The 20,221-nt window shown below is 39.7% G+C and overlaps 1 protein-coding gene across 3 annotated transcripts in view; it reads right to left on the reverse strand.

Moving 5' to 3' along the window:
- LOC139699838 (alanine aminotransferase 2-like) overlaps nt 1-20,221 on the reverse strand; it is a 73,465-nt gene that overhangs the window by 25,470 nt on the left and 27,774 nt on the right. For all 3 annotated transcript variants that reach the window (XM_071598275.1, XM_071598273.1, XM_071598272.1), the window contains one exon: nt 9,954-10,154. In XM_071598275.1, the coding sequence (XP_071454376.1) occupies nt 9,954-10,154 (201 nt within the window). The remainder of the gene's footprint in view (nt 1-9,953; nt 10,155-20,221) is intronic.

Consider the following 20,221-nt stretch of genomic DNA (forward strand, 5'->3'; position numbering starts at 1 on the left):
TATGGATCCCATACTATGGAGGAGTATCCTAGGATAGGGATAACCAGTGCCTTATATGCTTTTTCTTTTGTGGCTACGCTACTTCCTTTTAAATTTCTCATCACCCAATGCAATATTTTAAATGCCTTCCGTGTCAAATTATCTACTTGGACTCCCCACCCAAGATCCCTTGTTAAATAAATGCCTAAAAATTTGCATTGACTAGTACATGGGATTCTTTCTCCAAAGAGTGTGTAAATTTCCTTTTCTGCATTCTTTTTATTTGAAAATTTTATATGCTTACTTTTACTTATATTAATGCCCATATTATTATTTGTAACCCAGTCACCAAGGCGATCGATGTCATTTTGTAATATTACGTGGTCATTTACATGTTCTATCCGTCTGTATATAATGCAGTCATCAGCAAAGAGTCTTATTTGGGAATGTAAATTGTTTGGTGGATCGTTTACGTAAATTAGGAAGAGTAATGGCCCTAGAACACTACCTTGTGGAACTCCTGCTAATACGCTCGCCTCATTTGAAAATGTATCCCCTAATTTTACTTTTTGAGTTCTGGCTCTGAGAAAATTTTTTATCCATTGTTTTACCCTCAAGTCCAATGGTAACCAATCCAACTTTAACAACAATTTATCGTGAGGCACTCGGCCAAAAGCTGCCGAAAAATCAACAATTACTGCATCCACATCCTTTCAATACAATTAAGTCAATACATCGCCGATGTATTGACTTAATCCCAAAAGCTGCGTTTCACACGAGTATCCCGTTCTAAACCCATGTTGGTGTTTGAATAGCCATCTATCTCTTGCCCACCATTCCCGAATGTAGTCAGCGATTCTTTTTTCCATTATTTTGCAAACAACTGAGATTATGCTTACCGGTCTATAATTGTTGGCTATTGTTTTATCCCCTTTCCTGAAAATTGGTGTAATATTTGCTTTTTTCCAATCATTGGGCAAGGCATCATTATTTAAAGTTACTTTGAAAAGATGACTCAGGTACAAAGCTATTGCGGTATCACCCAGTTTTAGAATGTCAATTGAGATATTATCCGGTCCCACTGACTTATTTTTCCTCATCCTCCTTATTTTTTTCACAAAGTATGAGTCCTCCAAGTTAATACCGTATGATATGACCACTGCCTGACAGTTTTTGCATTCAAGGCACAGTTTATTCTTTCCTGAATAAATAGTAACAAAAGTCAAGATTCTGAAAGATTTAGTGAAATAATATTTTTATCATACCAGAACAGATCATTCTTTTGTGTTGTATACGCAAGAATACTTTTGTGAGTCATGGCTAGATAGTTCTGGGTGGAGGAAAAGGATCCAGCTGAATTTAATTAGGGAGGGACTTTACGCAACTTATATGGCCGGCATTCAATCATTCATTGCCAGTGTCTTTACATATTGGAGAGTGATTCACGAGGGGGTACCCAAAAATAACTGGAATAGTACTGCCGTTGGTGCAGCTTCACTAGTATGCATTTCTTCCATCTTTAACTAGCATGCATTTCATGTGAGCATAGTGCAAATCGTTCCAAGTTCTGCACAGGCATTGTTATCATCTTGGAAGGTCAAGGTCAGTCACAATAATTCGTTTTGTAAAAGCAGTTTGCTTGCCCCTCATTTTTTGTCATGGCAGATTTAAGTGAATAGCACGTCACTGTGAAATTTTGCTTCCTGCTTGGAAAAAACACCACAGAAACTATTGTGGTGTTAAAAACAGATTAAAAGGACTGTGCCATGAAAATAATTCCAGTGTACCATTTGTTTTCTTGTTTCAAAGAAGGTCAAGAGTCACTTGATGACACACCTTGCCCCAGACGTCCCTCAACAACAGTCAAATAGTAGTAGTAGCTGTGATGGGAGGCGACCGACAGCTGAGGACATTTGCGCCATTAGGGATGGACAGGAAAGGATGAATAGTGGAGAGAAACCTGGCATCGGCATTAGCATACCCTTGACGAAAGGTACCAAGGGGTTCACAGTTTAACGTGCCATCCAACAGATGGCGTACTCACTCAAAATGCCCTCCACAAAGCACCTCAAGCAGGGAAAAATATCTGTTGCCACTGGGATTCGAACCTGGGCCCTCTGTGTTGGAAGCCAGTACTTTAGCCACCGCACCATCCGGATCCCCCTCCAACAGTCAAGCCAGTGGAAAACTTTATTGCCACCTCGCCCAAAAAAGCTTGTCAAGTGAAATCCAATCTAAAGATGATGCCCATTTATTTCACATTAATCTGAAAACAGGACTTTGGCCTTTACATTGGACTTTTACAATGATAAAACAATTTAAATAATTACATACATGCAGCCTTAGATAGAGAAAAACCCACCTAGGCAAGAATTGAACTCGCGACCTTGGGGTTGGCAGGCATTACCCTGATGGGCCGGCCCCAGTGGCGGCAGGGTAAGGTCCTCCTCGCCTGTTGTTTTTTCAACGTGAGAGGGATGGTGCATTCTGAATTTGACCAACCAAGTCAGACTCTTATCAGTCTTAAAATTTGGAGGTTTTAAAAATGATGTGGAAATGCTAAAGAAAACAACAGGGCAGGGCTATCAGGGGGCATCACAACAGATAAGTTTGAAAAATGTTTCCAGGAATGGAATCGCAGAATGGGCAATTGCATAAAGTGTAATGGAGAGAACTTTGAAGGTTATATGGTTGTTTTATAAAAAAATAAAAAAACAATCTTAGCTTTAACAAAAATGATTCCAATTATTTTTGGGCACCCCCTCGTATATAAAAAAGTCCCCCATTGAAGAGAAAGGAAACTTTGCATGAAGAAGAAGAAATTTCCAAATGGATCTACAGTTAAACAAGCCACAGCCATTTTACGCAAAGTGATCAACTAAGCAGTTCATTTGAAGATGAAAAAGAACCATCTTCTGCTGAGAGTGACAGCAATTCCATCGAGAGAGAGAAGAGTTGGGCACACCTCGACTCCCGCATCATTTTGTAGAGAAGGATGTTTGGGCATGCACCACCAACTGATTCCGAGGGTGTTCTCATCTCTTCTTCATTTACATACCTCCGAAGCTGACGGTCACCAAAACCAACAGATACACACAAAAGTGCCTTCAGATGCACACAGACATATCCCCCACATCTAATGATATGAGTTTGTGGGAACCAATGACAGTTGGAGAAATAAAAGTTTTATCGATTGTATTCTGAGTTTGGGCAAACTTACTAAACCAAGCACATGCGCTGCTAATGTTCAAAAAAGTAATCTCTGTCAACTCCATGGCTGCAGCAAATGTTCTCTCGAAAAAATTTTAGTCATTGATGAGGTTTTTCCATCTTATAGTCAGTACAAAAATCCCCACTCCTGATGCCCTATCATACGAACCATGCACCAAAATTCAGCCAATAGTTGATCACACCAATTATTTCTACCGCTGTTTTCACACTTCCAACCAACAATGAAGCATAGATGAGTTTGGTGGTATCAAAAGTCACAGTAGATTATTGTAGTACTTGTTTAAATAACACCATCATTGTTCAGGAGTAAAATGTTACATGATGTACAGGGTGCGGAAACTTAACTCCCTTTTTTATAGGGGTTTGCTGCATAAAAAAGGAAGATATGTTGTCACACCCTGAATATGATAGTCTCAAATTAATGTTTAGTATTTTATGGTTGCATTGAGGCAAAACGTAACATTAACAGGGGTGAAATAAAAAAACATGGTTTGGCTTATGCTATAGCTGATAAATATCTTACCATAGGATATTTTATGAACAAAGATTCCCTACTTTTCTGTAAATACTTTGAGGTCTGCTCACAAATTAGTACTTGTTTTGTCACCAGTATCAAGTGGCCGCTCATGTATTAATACGTGTTCATGCAGTCTTTGGCTTTTCACCCCCTCCCCTCGTGGATTAATTAGGAACAACAAATAGCTATTTCTCTGATCCTTATCAGTATGCAAGCTTTTCATGGTGTTTTTTTGAAAGTTTAAGGTGTTTTTGAGAGATATCATGTTACCCCTTAAGCAATCATGCTTGCAGAGCACAGAAGCAGAATGAGCAAAAATGATATTTCAAACAAAGTTTTTGCTGACAATTCATCTGATTTCCCAAGCTGAGAAGGAAGTTCTGACAAAAACGATGACAAAATTCCAAGAGACAATGATGAACATGTAATAATTACCAAAAACAATATTTGCGCTCCAACTTAGCTGTATTCTAGTGATTCTGAAGTTGATGACAGTAACGATTTGACCAACATAATGATTTGCTATGTTTTATTTTGGTTGGAAAACGACATTATTCCTGCTTCAGAAACATTTTCTGGCACACTGTGTGTGAAATTTACTCTGCATGATCCCAAAAATGTTAGTGATCTAGTTAATTTGTTTATTGGGGATGACCTCCTTCCAGCGATGGTGGAGGAATCAAATCTTTATCATGAGCAAAATGGTCATAAATACAGAGAATCTCCTAACAGATTGAAGTGGCACGATATAACCAATGGAGAAACGAAAAACAATGTTTCCAGGGTTGGTTATTCTGGTGGGGCAGGTGCATAAGGACAGAATAAGTGATTACAGGACACTAGACCCTCTAACAGAGAGAGACATTGCACAATAATGACATAGACCAAAAAGTGGTCAAAGAAGACAGCAGTGTATTTGATGAAGTGCCCTATTCAATTCTTTTAGCGTGCATTTGGAACTCAACGGAAAACAAATTGTGCAAAACAATTCTTGCATGAAGTTGCAAGACTAGGCAGGGTGAGTCACAGAGGTACAGAAGAGCCATCTCAAACTCTCCACAGAAAAACACTCACATTTTTCCGACAAGGCATACACCGAAGCGGCCTTTTACACACCCCTTACTCTCTCCTAACTCTCTGCCAATGGCAGAGACAAACAGGATATATTTAATAAATCAGGCATCTACAAACTTAAATGCAATCATTGCAACACATTATGTCGGTCAAACAGGGAGGAATTTCAAAACGCGAGCCCAAGCACACTCCAGGTGTCACAAAAAGCAAATCTCCTCTCAGATTGTAACCATAATAGCAACTTAGTCCCAGAAATACTACATGTCCTCTCTAAACGATTGAAAATGGATGCTCTAGAGCTAATCAAGATTCTAAAGCACTTGGCGGATCCCCATACAACACTTTGTAATGAGCAATTATATGCCCGTCCCTCCCCTCTCCTTTCCAAAAAATTGACCTTGAGGGTAAACAAATCCAACGGTTTAACGTACTCAGTCGCATCTATGACATGACCAGACCCATGCATTGTCATAACCAAAACTACACAGTTCTTCCGTTTCGTTTTCTCCTCCCTCGCCCACTGACTTTCACTTCCAAAAAATCCCCCGACCATACACAAGAGTAAACAAATCCAATGGTTCCAAGTAACTGTCTGCTCTTCGGGTTTATTGGGGGCTCCGCCCCAAATAAACCCAGACCAGACCCACTGCTTAGTCATAACCAAGGCGCCACCACTTCTTCTTCCTTGAGAACCAAAATACTACGACCAATGACTTTGAAGACCCAGAAAACCTGCCCCCTCCCCCAACCTTCAACTTCCCCCCCCTCCTCTCTATCCAATGGGTATATATTCAACAGCTGTGTGCGTCACTTGGACCTGATGATGCCTTAACTCATTGAAACGCATTGTACCTTTAAATCAAGTCAGTGGAAAATTACAAACTCTTTTAATATGGAGATCAAACTATTCCACGTGTTTAGCCAATAAGTGTGAAGCATATGATTTTAGTTTATCCATACGAGAAGAAACCTTTTAACACCACTGAGAATATTTAGCAATAGATTAGATATTCTGGTCACTCCCCTTGAAGAATCTTATCTTCTTAATTTTGTCCTTGTTCTTGGGGAAAATGCAATCACAGCTGCCGACTGATTGTTGATGTGCGTACTAGATCAGCCACACTCACAAGTTATCCCACATTTTCAATGATTTTACTTTTCATTTCTACTGTTAATTTTATTCTCTTATAGTCTTCTTGTGGCTTTTTCTATGGGGTATTTTTAAAACTAAGTACAAAATATTATTAAACTTTGCACAAAAAACTCACAAATAATGTCTGAACACAAGTTTGGAAAAATGTGCCATCACTAGTGACACTTAAGATGCTTGCAGAACAAAAGTGCTAAACACTGTGAAATAGCAGGCGCACTAACATCCTGAGCATTCCTCTTCTCCTTGTCACCCCTTGGGCACAAATCCCCTCGCTAAGCAAGTAATTTTCGGGACCAATATTTTTGCTAATGCAAATTACTCGCTATGCAAGGTGCTCGTTGAGCGAGGTTCCACAGCACATTTGTCACATCTTGGTATTTTATCACACTCCATCAAGAGATGGTGGAGGTGGACTAAGAGGAAACTCATGCTGCCATATCTTGCTTCGAGTGAGAGAACTGGCTCTGTGGATGGTGCCCCCTTCCCCTTCAATACCCCCTTCATCCACTGGAAAAGTGGATGAAGGGGGTATTAACCGGCAGTGGGATGTTGAAGACTGTGCTAGAGGGGAGAATGTTGGGCAAGCGAGGAAAGGGAAGGAACAGGATAGGGATTTTGGACGGGATGAAGGGAGGAAGAAAGTACTCAGAGATGAAGAGGGACCTGATGTAGAGTAAGATATTGTGTTTTGCTAGGGGTCACAAATTATTTAATATTTCATCTAAATAGTAATTATGTCCATCCAAAAACCTACCTTAACTGGTAGGTTACCTAATAATAATAATTTATACATATATATATTTCTATATTTAATGTCATCTTGCATTTTAATGGCATCCAGCCATTTGCAGAATACACAATACTGCCCATGGGCCCAAAACAATGGACATAAGGTTATTCAATAAACTTCCCCATGAAATCAAATATGAAACAAAATTACCAGTTTTCAAGAAAAAGTCGTTCAACCTATTAAAAAATAATATGTTCTATTCTGTAGATGAATTTCTGGAATTGTCTCCACACATCAATTCTGACTTAAGCAAATAATATGTTAATAAAGTAGTATATTGGTAAGTACACATATGTACTGTACGTATATATGTAGTATTTTTTCTAAACTTGTGAAGTTTATATCTGATGTGTCCTATATTTTAGTATGTGTGAATATGCAACAAATCTCCCGACAAATAAATGCATCATTATCATTATTATTATTACTCATCGCTCCACTACTCCAAGGCTGTTTTTTTTGTTTAAGTCAGAATTAATGTGTAGAGACAATTCCAAAAATTCATTTAAAGAATAGAACATATAATGTTGGCACACTTTTCCATAACTACGAAGACAGCAACCACATGCTGACACAGGGAACAGATTTCCAGAATGACATGATCAGTCCAAAACAGATGACTTGTTCAAAATTCCACACCAAAATACACATTGGGCAATTGAGGAGGTTTCATCCCCTCTCCAGCCACCACAAAAGACAATGATTCACTATTTTTTTACGATCTTGCAAGTATTTAATAAAGGCAGTGACCGAAGCCAAGGTCATATCTGCACCATTAGCGAAAGGTGGGTGAGTGAGATTGGTGGAGGCATGATTTTCAGAGAAGAAGAAGAAGGGAGGAGAGAGAAAACCAGAATCAGCATCAGCCTACCCTAAATGATAGCACCAATGGATCAGTTTAATGTCCCTTCCAACGGACAAAATTCTCACTTCAAGTTCTCCCCTCAAAGCATCCCAAGCAGCATTGGGATATCACTGAAATATTCTGCCACCTCCAGGATTCAAACCCAGGGCCTAAGGGTAAGAAGCCAGTGCATTAGCCACCTCACCATCCTGATCCCCTTCTTTCTATAATCTTGCACATGCAGTAGGTCAGAGATATGGGTCCATTTATCTGTGGCTGGGTCAACATTTTCCTTTTCAATTTTCCTGTACGGGCACAACAGTGGAGTTTGGACAGGATTGCAGAAAAATTCCTTCAAATCACTCCAGTCCTTCACTCGAAGGAGAGGAGACCTTCCAGAAAATCTGCACGAGGAAGATTCCCGAAGAAATATCTATGTATTCCATCCAAACCTGGGGAGGCATTACAGGAACCAGCAACTGTGGATGTCACCTCCAACAGCAGAAAAGGTTTGTTATGGGCCACAGAGATGCATGACTCAGTGAAGTTAAGGTGCACAGCGCATTCCTAGATGCTCATGAACACATATTCACAGTTCATGTCAATACCGATCTAGACAAGTAGTTGCCCAAAAGCCTCACTTATGTATTTTAGCAATTGATGTAATTTGCCTGCCATCAACCCTTGTACATAAGATGCTGTACTGTTTACTGCGCTTTTCACCTCATTCCAGACATCTGTGATGGTTTTCTGTGATTCTTACTAGACATGTAAATTTGAACGAAGAGACCTCCTCAGCCTCCACCACAACCTGATGAGCATTTCCTGCTATTCATCGCCTTCCCCACAAACTTCTTGAAATCACCGATGAAGTTCTCTGCTGCCTTGGAGTCTTGAGCTAACTGCTTCACCATGCCTCACCAATTCTATGGATGCTCATTCTTCTCTTCAAGTTCTTGAACCACCCTCATCTTCCATTAAAAATACCTCTTCTTTGGCCATTGATGATCCTGGCATCTTCAAATGAGGTCAACAAATATCACCTTTCCCTTCTTGCAAATCACTTTCTCGTTCATAGCATTCCCTTACAATTGCCTTTCATTTATTCATATGAGAAGTACCCTTTCAACATTCTTGAGAACACGTGCCCGTTGCCTAGATATTCTTGTCACCTTTGAAGCAATTATCTCTTTCATTTTGAGCCTGTCCTTGAAGAAAATGTAAATCGATGATATTGACCAATTGTTGATGAGTATACAAGATCAGTTATACTCGCACCTTGTTCCAGATTTACTATGATTTTACTTTCTAGCGCAATTTTTATTCTATTAAAGCTTTCTTATAACAGATCTTTCTTAAGGTTCCTTTAAAACTATGCATAAAATATCATTCAACTTTGCAAAAAAACTCACAACAAACAGTCGGCACACGGGAGAGTGTGCTTCTAGGTCAGCTTTGGGCTGTTCGCTCTTCGATGCACTTGCCCACCAAAACCTAGAAACCTCCAGCCATCAATCCCAGGCAGGCCATCATCATCACCTCGGCACTCGCCCCTCAAGCATTTAAATGTGACAGAAGCTGATTGAATGGCTGGCTCCTGGCTACTCATACATGAAACCTAAGCCAATGAGGAATGCTCTTCCCTAGTCCAGACTGGTCACACCCACCAACATCTCCAGCCACAGCAAACACCGGGCGGATCATCTGGTATGGCTGCACATGGACTGCAGAATCGTAAACCAACGCCAACCTAAGTGAACGGGGGTTTGTTTTTGGGATTGCCTCCCAGCTCTTTTAGTGGCCTCTCGAGACAAGCAAGGACACCGCATATGGGTATTCCCCACACCCATGGGGGCAGTGCACTGTCTATCGCAGAAGATCCTTTGCACTCTAATCAAGATGGAAAATGACCGACACCACTAGGTTATAAACAATACTTAATGACTCCATAGCCATAAATATTGGGCCTCCCATTCAGGCATGATTATCGATTAAATCTGCCCTACCACATAAAAACTAGCCAATTACTCCAAAAGATACTTTATTAATGGAAAAGTAAAATGATTTTAATTGATTCCCACATGCTTACCTTATTGCAGAATTAATGAAGGAAATAACTAAGTGACTTTGAAATAGAGAAGTTGAAATAAGTGGATACAGCATTAGACAGAATTTATTTTAATAATGATTTTGCCAAATTATACTCGAAATTGCAATTGAAATACCCAAGAGATAAATCAAATCAATTGGAGCAGCATCATTTGAAGAACAGCTTCAACTGCATTATTATGTGCTGAAAGTCATGAAGATAATTAGGGCAGCGAATTACAAGAAGATTAAAAGGGGTTGAAAAAATCCCACTTACCCTTGGAACAAGACATGAAGGAAGCCAATTCCATTTGGCTGTATGGCGGTCCCATTTCTGTCATCACCTTCTTGAATGAGTGGAACTTGCTACCTTCTGCGTACACATTGTCTTGATAAACCTCATCGGCAAATATCACCAGACCCTCCTTATGAGCAAACTTCACTATTTCAATGATGTTTTCCTTGGAAAGAACCTGACCTATAATAAACATAAACATTACTAATTTTAACTGATAACGTAAATTAAATTTAAAACCATAGAATCTATCCCATTTAATATTGGTTTTCACAAAGATTAACCTATATATCAATATGGCACACGCTTGTGGAGAGAATATTTTGAAGATGAGATTATTAGTATGGTCAAAGTCAAGTACTATAGCGCCATAGTCAAAGTTAAGGAATTTGCACAACTTTTAAAAGACATGTTTATGAAATTTCATTTTTTTCCTGAAAAATCTTTGGACCATATTAAATTTTAGCTGAATCCTAAGGCATCACAATTTCGCTCTCTGTATCAGCTAAGAATTTTTTTGCTCAAAATTTGAAACTAATTCATCATAATTTTCAGATATAAATTTAGAAAAAAATGCAACATGTCACAAAAATCTTTCAATGTTAACATATGTTCCAGAAAGCCTGTAGCCCAAAGAGGAATAGTGGGAATGAAAAGAAGGGTCAAATAGGGAACACCACAACTAGATAAGATAAAAAGCATAAAATAAATTATAGGCAAATTTGCCCATGCAAATTTATGGCATAAAGTAAAAGGACATAACTATCCAAGGCAACAATTTCAGAGTGTAAAAATCATTCGCCTTGACCAGCAAATGATTTTTACACTCTAAAATTGTTGCATTGAAATGCACATTAGCGGATGACTCTGTTAAAAGTTACTGTTGTGGCATCTCCCACAGTTTCTTTCGAATTAACTATACAAGTTCATGCAAAATTGCTAAAAAAAAAGAATAGTAATCATCAAAATAATGAGTAAAAAAGTATTCATGAAGGACATTGCTTCAGCCAATTCCAAAAGTATTGTTCACATTTATTTTTTAAAATTCCAAGTAAATGACTGCATTTCATGCCATAAACCAGATCAACAGACCTGGGTTATCTCATGAAAGGCATTCATTCTCTTGGAATCATTATTCTATCATTACATGCTTTGATAGCCCAGTACAAAATGGCTTTAGAGACATATCTTGCAGAGAGTAAGGATTCAACATGAACGTTATTCAAATTTCCTGTGCAATGTGCATTTATATGATAATTTAAAATAAGTTCAGTACAAGAATGCATTAAGCTATGTTTTAATTTAAATTAATGGTTACTGGAGATGAACCACAATCTTTAATGGTAAGATGTAAGTCAATAGATGGACTTCTATGGTTGGTGTTAGAAAGTCTAAACTAAACAACATTTTGGAGGCTCTTCTTTGCAGCACCAACTTCAGAAACATTAAATACATCATTTCTGAAACAACCCAAATATAGGTAGGGGACTTGGTAGTCCAAGAAGTAGAGCATTGGACTACTGAGCAGAAGGCCTGAGTTTGATTCCTTGGGATGCCTCTGGGCACTCTCAGTTTCACCTGAGCCATGTGACTATTTTGGTACAAGATCTCACCAGGAAAGCCCTGGTGGCACAGGGCAAGGAACCGGCCTCCCTTATTACCGTGCTGATGCGTGAATTCCACACATGCCATTACACTTAATACTAGGTGAGCTCCACACTCACCAAACAAACCAACTTTTGGGTTGTGGCTCATAGAATAAGTGGCTATCAACTCAGGACCAAATAAAACCTTTGGCTAAATGTCTAGGGACAATACACTTAAACTGACACACTACTGCAATGTTACGCTAACTTTTATCTTTAATGCTACAAACATGATTTCCCTGTAGTAGGAGTATTTAGGGGAGGCGACCGACAGCTAAGGTCATTTGCGCCATGGGGATGGACAAGAAAGGATGAAGGGCGGAGAGAAACCCGGCGTCGGCATTAGCCTACTCTTAAGGAAAGGCACCAAGGGGTCTGAACCTTAATGTCCCATCCGACAGACATCTTACACACTCAAAGTGCCCTCCACAAAGCACCTCAAGTAGGGATTGGGATACTACTGAAAAATATCAACTGATGCCAGGATTTGAACCCGGGCCCTCTGGGTGGGAGGCCAGTAGGTTAGAACCGAACCATCCCGAGCCCCGATGATCTCCCATAGATAAAATGATACCAATATACAAGCCTAGGTATTCCACATAATCAACTACACTTATCGTAGATCCCTTGTAATTAGTTTAGGAATCATCATCAGTATTTCAATCCTAAGATTGGTTTACAGCAGCCCTCCATTCTTCCTTATTTAGTGTTTATTCCCTTACCCTCTGTTAAGTTCCCCATTTAGCGTCCTTCTTAATTTGCCCTATGTACTTGTCTCTTGGCCTTCCTGGTGGGATCTTTCCTTCAATTTTTCCTTCTATTATGTTTCTAACGAATCCATTGTTCCTCAAGGTATGTCCAATCCATCTATTTCATCTTTGCCGTCGAATTCTCCATATGGTCCTTTCCTCTTCTACTCTTCTATATTCTTCATTCTTCCTCACTTTGTCTATCCATTTAATCTTCAGCATTCTACTCCAGCACAATGTTTCAAATGCGTCTATATATTCTTGAGTGCCATGCTCCACACAAACGTTTTGACGAACTGCTGCCTCGTTTGCAATGTTATGTTCTTTGAACATAGTAGTTGCCTCTTCTCAATGAACGCCTTATTTGTTTGGGCTATTCTTTAATTGATGTCGGCCGAGCTTCTTCCATCCCATGTTATACTGCTGCCCAGGTAGATGTAGGATTCCTATTGTTCCAGTTTCACCCATCGAATTGCCATATCTGCATTCAGCTTCTCTCTTCCACACACAAGGATTTTCATTTTCTTCTTGTCGATGCTCATATTATATTCCCCCAGTACTTGGTCCATAGTATTCAGGTTTGCTTGCAGGTCCTCTAGCGCCTCTGCTATTAACACAATGTCGTCTGCGAACTGCAGCATGTTAATTTCTTCGCCATTCACCTTGACTCCTCTGATGCTCAATGTTTGTGCTTCCTTTAGTGCCTCTTTTAGATATACATTGAATAATGCTGGCGAGAGGTTGCATCCTTGTCGAACTCCCTTGTTTATTTTGGCTTCTATTTTACTTCCGTTTTTCATTTGCATGGTTGTTGCCTGAATCTCGTAGAGGTGATGTATTATTCTTCTATCGTAGTAGTCGATTTCAAGCGCTTCTAGTATCTTGAACATTTTGTTCCATTCGACGTTGTCAAAGGCCTTCTCCAAGTTCATGAATGCCACATATAATGGCTTGTTTACATGGATCAATTTTTTGGCCAGTACCCTCAAACTGAGTATTGCCTCTCTTGCTCCTCCGTTTTTCCTGAATCCAAATTGGTTTTCTGAGAGGCTTTCCTTCTATTCGTCAGCTGATCATTCGAGCAAGTATTTTCGATGCGTGAGAAGTCAGGATCAATGTTCTGGGTTCTTCGCATTTATCTGTTCTAGGTTTCTTTGGTATTGCAGTCATTACACTCTTCTCGAAGTCTTCAGGTAATCTTCCACTGTCGTAGACATCTTTCATTATTTCAAATAGGTTACCCTTTGCATTGGCCCTGAGTACTTTCGTAATTTCTCCGTTTATTTTATCAACTCCAGGTGACTTGTTGTTCTTCAGGTCTTCCAAGGCTCGGTCAGATTCACTTCTCAGTATCTCCGGGCCGTGTTCACCTTTCTCTATCATGCTTTCGTCTTCAATTAAGTATTGTATATTTCCATTAGCATCTCGGACATCGTGGGATTTTATTTTTCTTACTCCGTATTGTGTCTTCACCAGTTTACAAGAAGTTTCAATGTTTCCCTTCCTTATATTGTCATTTATTTCCTCGCAGCAGCTTTCTATCCACTCTTCCTTGGCCTTCTTGCGCTCTCGTATGAATAAAATTGTCTGAGGCGTCACTTTGTGGAAGCGATTCATATCGGAAAAGAAAGAAATACTTGGTTGTTCCACATATATTTTATTAACACGACCTAGGTTTCGACTTACAAAGTCATCATCAGGTAAAGAACAGAAGACACAGGGCTTTATATAGTGGATAGAGAACTGGAGAGGGGAGGTGTTTGAGAAGAGGGAGGAGGGGAAAGAGAAAGGGAAATGGTGTGTAAGTTTGGGGGGAGGGGGAGAAGACGGTTGTGTATGGCGTCGGGGTGGGAGATTACGGTTGGGTACTGCTTCAGGGGGGGAGGGGGGCTGAGGAACAGAGGGAGGTCAAACCCATGGTCTGGCCATGGGATCTCCCGTTTCCCCTCTACTAGCAGACATCTATATGGACCAGGTGGAAAGTACTCTGTTCTCCTCTTCCAACAACTTGGTGAAAAACATAATCTCTTGGCACCGTTACGTAGATGATATTTTTTGTGTATGGGCTGGTTCACAAAGACAACTGGATAGCTTCTTGATAACCCTTAACTCCTTGGATAAAAACATTAAGTTCACTATGGAGAAAGAGCTCAACAACTCCATTAACTTTTTAGATATAACAATCACTAAAAATAATCGGCAGCTGGACTTCTCCATTTTCCGGAAGGACACTTGTACGGATCATATCATTCATTCTACGTCAAGACATCATTTCCCACAAAAATTAGCGGCCTTCCACTCTATGGTCCACCGTCTGACTAGCATCCCTCTATCGCCACAAAATACCCAAAACGAACTTAAAATCATTAAAACAATAGCTGAAAACAACGGTTTCTGCTCCCAATTAGTCGATAACTTGTATCGGAAAAAACTAGAGAAAATAGCCGTCAAATCAATATTCGGATCCATCCCCAAGGAAGACGTTTCGAAGTGGAGAAGAATTCTCTTTCTGGGGAATATTTCCCGTAAAGTCACCAGATCCCTTGCAGGAAACAATATTAAACCTGCCTTCTATAATAGAGCCAACTTAGGGAACCTTTTATCAAACTGCAAGGAAAAAATTCCCGCATTGGAAAGGAGTGGAGTTTATCAATTGTGTTGTGAGTGCTCTGCCTTCTACATTGGACAAACCGGGAGGAAGTTCAGTGATCGTGTCAAGGAACATTACGCTTGTTTTAAAAACGGAAATATGTCATCCAATTTTGCCCAGCACCTTATAGAAAACAACCACTCCAGTGACTTTGTCCCCAAAATTCTGCATGTAGAGAAAAAAGGCTTAAGATTAGATGCCTTGGAACGGTTGGAAATTTCGAAGAATAGTCACCTTAAGGGTATTCTAGTTAATGACCTAACTTATTCCTCCCGTTCCCCCCTCCTGGACCTCCCTCTGTTCCTCAGCCCCCCTCCCCCCCTGAAGCAGTACCCAACCGTAATCTCCCACCCCGACGCCATACACAACCGTCTTCTCCCCCTCCCCCCAAACTTACACACCATTTCCCTTTCTCTTTCCCCTCCTCCCTCTTCTCAAACACCTCCCCTCTCCAGTTCTCTATCCACTATATAAAGCCCTGTGTCTTCTGTTCTTTACCTGATGATGACTTTGTAAGTCGAAACCTAGGTCGTGTTAATAAAATATATGTGGAACAACCAAGTATTTCTTTCTTTTCCGACTCTCGTATGATTTGGTTCTGCAACTTCCTCAGCTTCATTTCCTGGATTCTTGTATTTTCTTCTTTCCTCTATGAGGTATCTTATTTGAGCTGTTATCCATGGCCGTTTGATTGGCACCGTCTTACTCACGCGTTGTTCATCTGCTACTTCGGCGATGATAATCTTCATATCCTTCCATCGTCCTTCAATGCTAGTCGCTTTTATTCCTTCTATTTTTCCGTCAATGGTCGTGGTGAGCTTTTCTCTTGCCTGCTTTTCCTCCAGCATTTTTGTGTTCTGTTTCGGTTCCTGTGCCACTTTCTTAATTTTCTTGTATCGCAGTTGGCTGTTCATGACCACCAGATTGTGGTCGCCATTTATATCTGCGCCGGGGTAGCTCTTGCATTGCTTAACTTGGTTTCTGTATCTCGTTCTCATGAGGATGTAGTCAATTTCGTATCTTCCAGATGCATCTTCCGCTCCGATGTTGCTCGAAGAGTGTGTTTGTCCCGATAATGTTCTTCTCCTTGCAGAATTCTATCAGTCTTGATCCCGTGGGGTTCCGCTTTCCCCATCCATATTGTCCCACGCTCCTTCCCTCCCGGCCCTCTCCAACCACAGCATTCCAGTCTCCCATCACGATTTGGTTCTCCTTCCCTTTTGCCGCTCCTATAACTTTTTCTAGTTGTTTGTATACTTCTTCTATTTCCTCTTCTGAATGACTGGATGTTGGCGTACGCATCTGCACTATGGACTGTGTAGGCTCTCCCTCAAACTTATCATCAGAATCCTCTCACTGTATTAAGGAATAAATTAAATATATTTAAAATAAATTAGTTTCATACAGGTGTCTTAATAAGTAGGGTGTTAAACTGAGCTTTTGTTCGAGGGCTTTTACATGAGTATCCCAAGAAATATTTGCACATAGAGAAATACCTAGAAATTTGCATTCTTTTGCATGTTCAATTGATGGGTCTTTGATTTTTACCAGCAGATTGCAAGTGTGACAGACTTAGATTTTTCCACAAGGCTGGGATATGTTTGTGTAGATATTATTACATTAGTGTCGTCAGTATACAACACTGGTATTATTCCATCATTATTTGGTAAGCAGTTAGGTAGGTCATTGATGTATATCAGAAAGAGGAGTGGCCCAAGAGTTGAGCCTTGTGGAACACCTTTGTCAACTTGGTACGCTTCAGATGAATATTTTGACCCATCAACTTTGACCCAACAACAAGTAACACTACTTTCTAAGTGCGATTATGAATATAGGACTTCATCCAGTTTAGAGGAATTCCTCTAATTCCTATTCTATTGAGTTTAATTAGTAGTCTATTGTGGTTCACATTATCAAAAGCCTTTGACAAGTCAAAAAACATTCCAAGAGTTTCGTGTTTAGTATCTAATGAATTAAGCATGCTGTCGATTGCCTGACATATGGCAGTTGTGGTAGACCCTTCAGAGCTAAATCCATGCTGAGAATTTGAGAGTAAGAAGTTTTTTTTCGAGATAAGATGCTATTTGCATATACATGGCTTTTCCGAATACTTAAGCAAATGTATTTTGGATGGCTATTGGTCTGTAGTTGTTCAAATCATTGACACAGCCATGGTTTTCATGAATGGGCACTACTTTTGATTCTTTTAGTTGGGATGGGAAAATCCCTTGTATCAAAGATTCATTAATTAAAAATAAAAGTGTTGCTTTTATGGCTTCAAAACAATGATGGACAACTTTACCAGGAATTTCATCTGGGCCAGTACTGGATTTGTTTCTGAGTGAGGAGACAATAGTTTTTAGATTGGTTGCAGAACAGGGCTTGGCAAACATTGACGATGGTGCATTTGCAAAAAGCACATCGGCTGGAGAAATAGTTGAGCAGGCAGCTGATACGTAGTATTTGTTAAATTTATTAGCTAAAGATGAATGGCTAATGGCAGTGCTATTTTCAAGGTTACAAAGTTTTGGGACAGTGAGTTATGGATTTTTCTTACCTCTACAGTCATTAATTATTTCCCTTGGACTTATTATTGGAATTAAGTAACTTATTATCATTATAAGTTCTTTTCCTGGTAGAAATCACTTTACGGTAATACTTTTGGAATTCCTTATAGTTTAACCTTTGTTCATGATTGTTTGAACTTTTACTGGAGATGGCAAGTTTTTTTAGGATAGATGAGTAGTGACGGATCTCGTCAGTTAGGCACGGCTTACATTTTGTTCTATGAAATATTTTATGATGTGTTACTGGAAAACACAATTCACCATTGTGTCGGAAAATTGAATAAAAGTAATTGAAACCTTTGTCTACTGACTTAAGGTCATAGAAGTTGTTCCAGTTTTGGGACTGTAGAAGGAGCAGAAAATGCAGCATATTTCCATGAGTAATAGACCACCTTAGGTAAGTTTTATCATTTAGGCTCTCCATTGGTTGGTTAGTATCAATACTAATTTTCACCATGCAATGTCATACCTAGGTCACTAACAGCTGTTACTACTTTTTTTTGGTCAAGGTTGGTCACAGCATAATCAATTAGGGTGGCGGATGTGGGAGTGACTCTGATAGGATTATTATTGAAACATTCCATGCCGTAAGTTTTGAACAGATTCAACAATTCGGATCTTTGAGGGGAGTCAACTAAGAGATTACAGTTGAGGTCGCCGTTCAGCAGGAGTATCCAGTTGTTTGCATATAAGGAGCAAAAGAGTGGGTCCAGTTTTTTAATAAATGCATGAAAATCGCCAGTTGGTGATCTATAGACGGAGATGAGCTCAAGCTATCCCACTGGAGTTTCATGGAAGCACACTGCACATTCAAAAGTTTTTTCTTCCTTCACAGGCACGTCAATTAAGTTAATAGTCCCCTTTAATCTACTATGCACGAATATGGCCACACCTCCATTTTTATGCGTGGTCCGGCAGAATGAGGACACTAGGGAGTCATGTGAGAGTAATACACAAAATGTCTGGTTCACACTCATTTATAGCCACTTCCTGCTGGTTTACTTTGTTCCTGAGGCACTGAATATTAAATTGCGCGATTGTTAAAGGCTGCCTAACTTTGACCTACCCTTCACGGAGGTCAGGCGGGCCTTCGGAAAAAAATACCTACTCACACAAACATGTTTCGGCCAAAAGTCGGGACTTTCCACTACATCTTTTAAGTCTTCACCAAGAGATTCACGAAAAGAGGTATAGGTGCCTCTAGTTACCTTCAGCTGCTCGATCTCAAAGTACTTGCCAGGTATTTTGCTTGATGCATACTTTTTAACTGCTTCGATTGTCGTGTCTTCTTTGAATCGCCAAGCGGCGAATGTGGACCATTTTTGGCAGCCCGACTAAATCACTGTCCAAGTTTGGCGTCCCCACAATCGGCTTTGGCCGAGGTTTCCACTTATTTGAGACCATGGTGTAGCCCTCATCGTCTTCTTCCCTCATGTTGCATGCAGTGGCATGCGGTTCCACAGGTGGTGGCTGTAAATTTCCTTTGCGAGCAACGGAAGAGTACGGCAGCGTCACCTTAGGAGCACGCCCTTTATTATTAGTATCACTATCAGTAGCTACGGCTTGCGAGTAATTAAAACGTTCCATGTTACTTTTCTTCTCCTTCACAGTTTTTTCGGGATGTTGCAATGGCTCACTTTCCAATGAGTTGGTGATCGATATTTTGACGTCACCCGGTATTTCCCTCGGTTTCTCGTGCGTTTTCAGTGGACACATTTTTAGAATGGCGATTTCCTTAGACTGGTAATTTATTAAATTCAAACAGTCCATTAGCTTGACCTGTAGATCTTTAACTATATGCAGGACTTCGTCTTGTTTAAACTCGATTTTTTTAATTGCATCACATGGACCAAACAAACACTTTTCACATCGATAGAGTAATTGTGAGTTGTTAGCCATAGAATTCGCCACTGATTTCGTTAGACCAACTCATCCATGTTGGAAAAATGACTTACAGCCAAATCGATATTCCAAATATAGCTGGTTTTCAGGAATATTTTTGGAGCAAATATCACACTTATTACCAGAAGTCGCCATCTTGAATATCCTTTAAGTTACAATTACTTGCGATGCAATAGCAGGGTTGAGAGATTGAATGCATTTCATGTTCTATATAATTCTCAGAGAATCCTAACTCCCATTGTTTTTTCTGAAATATAACATGCTTTGTACAAGTACTTCCTTAGTATTCACTTGGTATTTTAAAAAATTTACTGAAATTGAATATAGAAGCATTTTTTTCTAGATTACAAAGGATAGAACAGGCTAGTTCAGGGCCCACATTTACATAGCATTCATGGAATTTATAGCATATCAATTTTTACAATTTATTTCCAAACAAACATATTTAAGTTTACTTATTGTATCCAGACTTCTAATTGAGGCATTTTTCCATTTCTTTGTGATATCCTTTAATGCATTTAGTTTTTCTGCAAAATAGTTACTCTAGCTTTAAGCAGATGATAGCACTATAACAGTTAATGCATTGCTTTCTTAGGTAAGTGAATATTTTGTTTGCTTAGAATTTATCGACTGTATGATCAAACTTACATTTGTGTAGAGGTAGCATGATTTGGCTTTGCATGTGATTTTTTATTCTATTTTACGGGTGGCGACCTAACACCCCACGCCACATGCC

Source organism: Hetaerina americana, unplaced genomic scaffold (assembly GCF_022747635.1).
Source record: "Hetaerina americana unplaced genomic scaffold, ioHetAmer1.1.p SCAF_92, whole genome shotgun sequence".
Taxonomy (NCBI): Eukaryota; Metazoa; Arthropoda; class Insecta; order Odonata; family Calopterygidae; genus Hetaerina; species Hetaerina americana.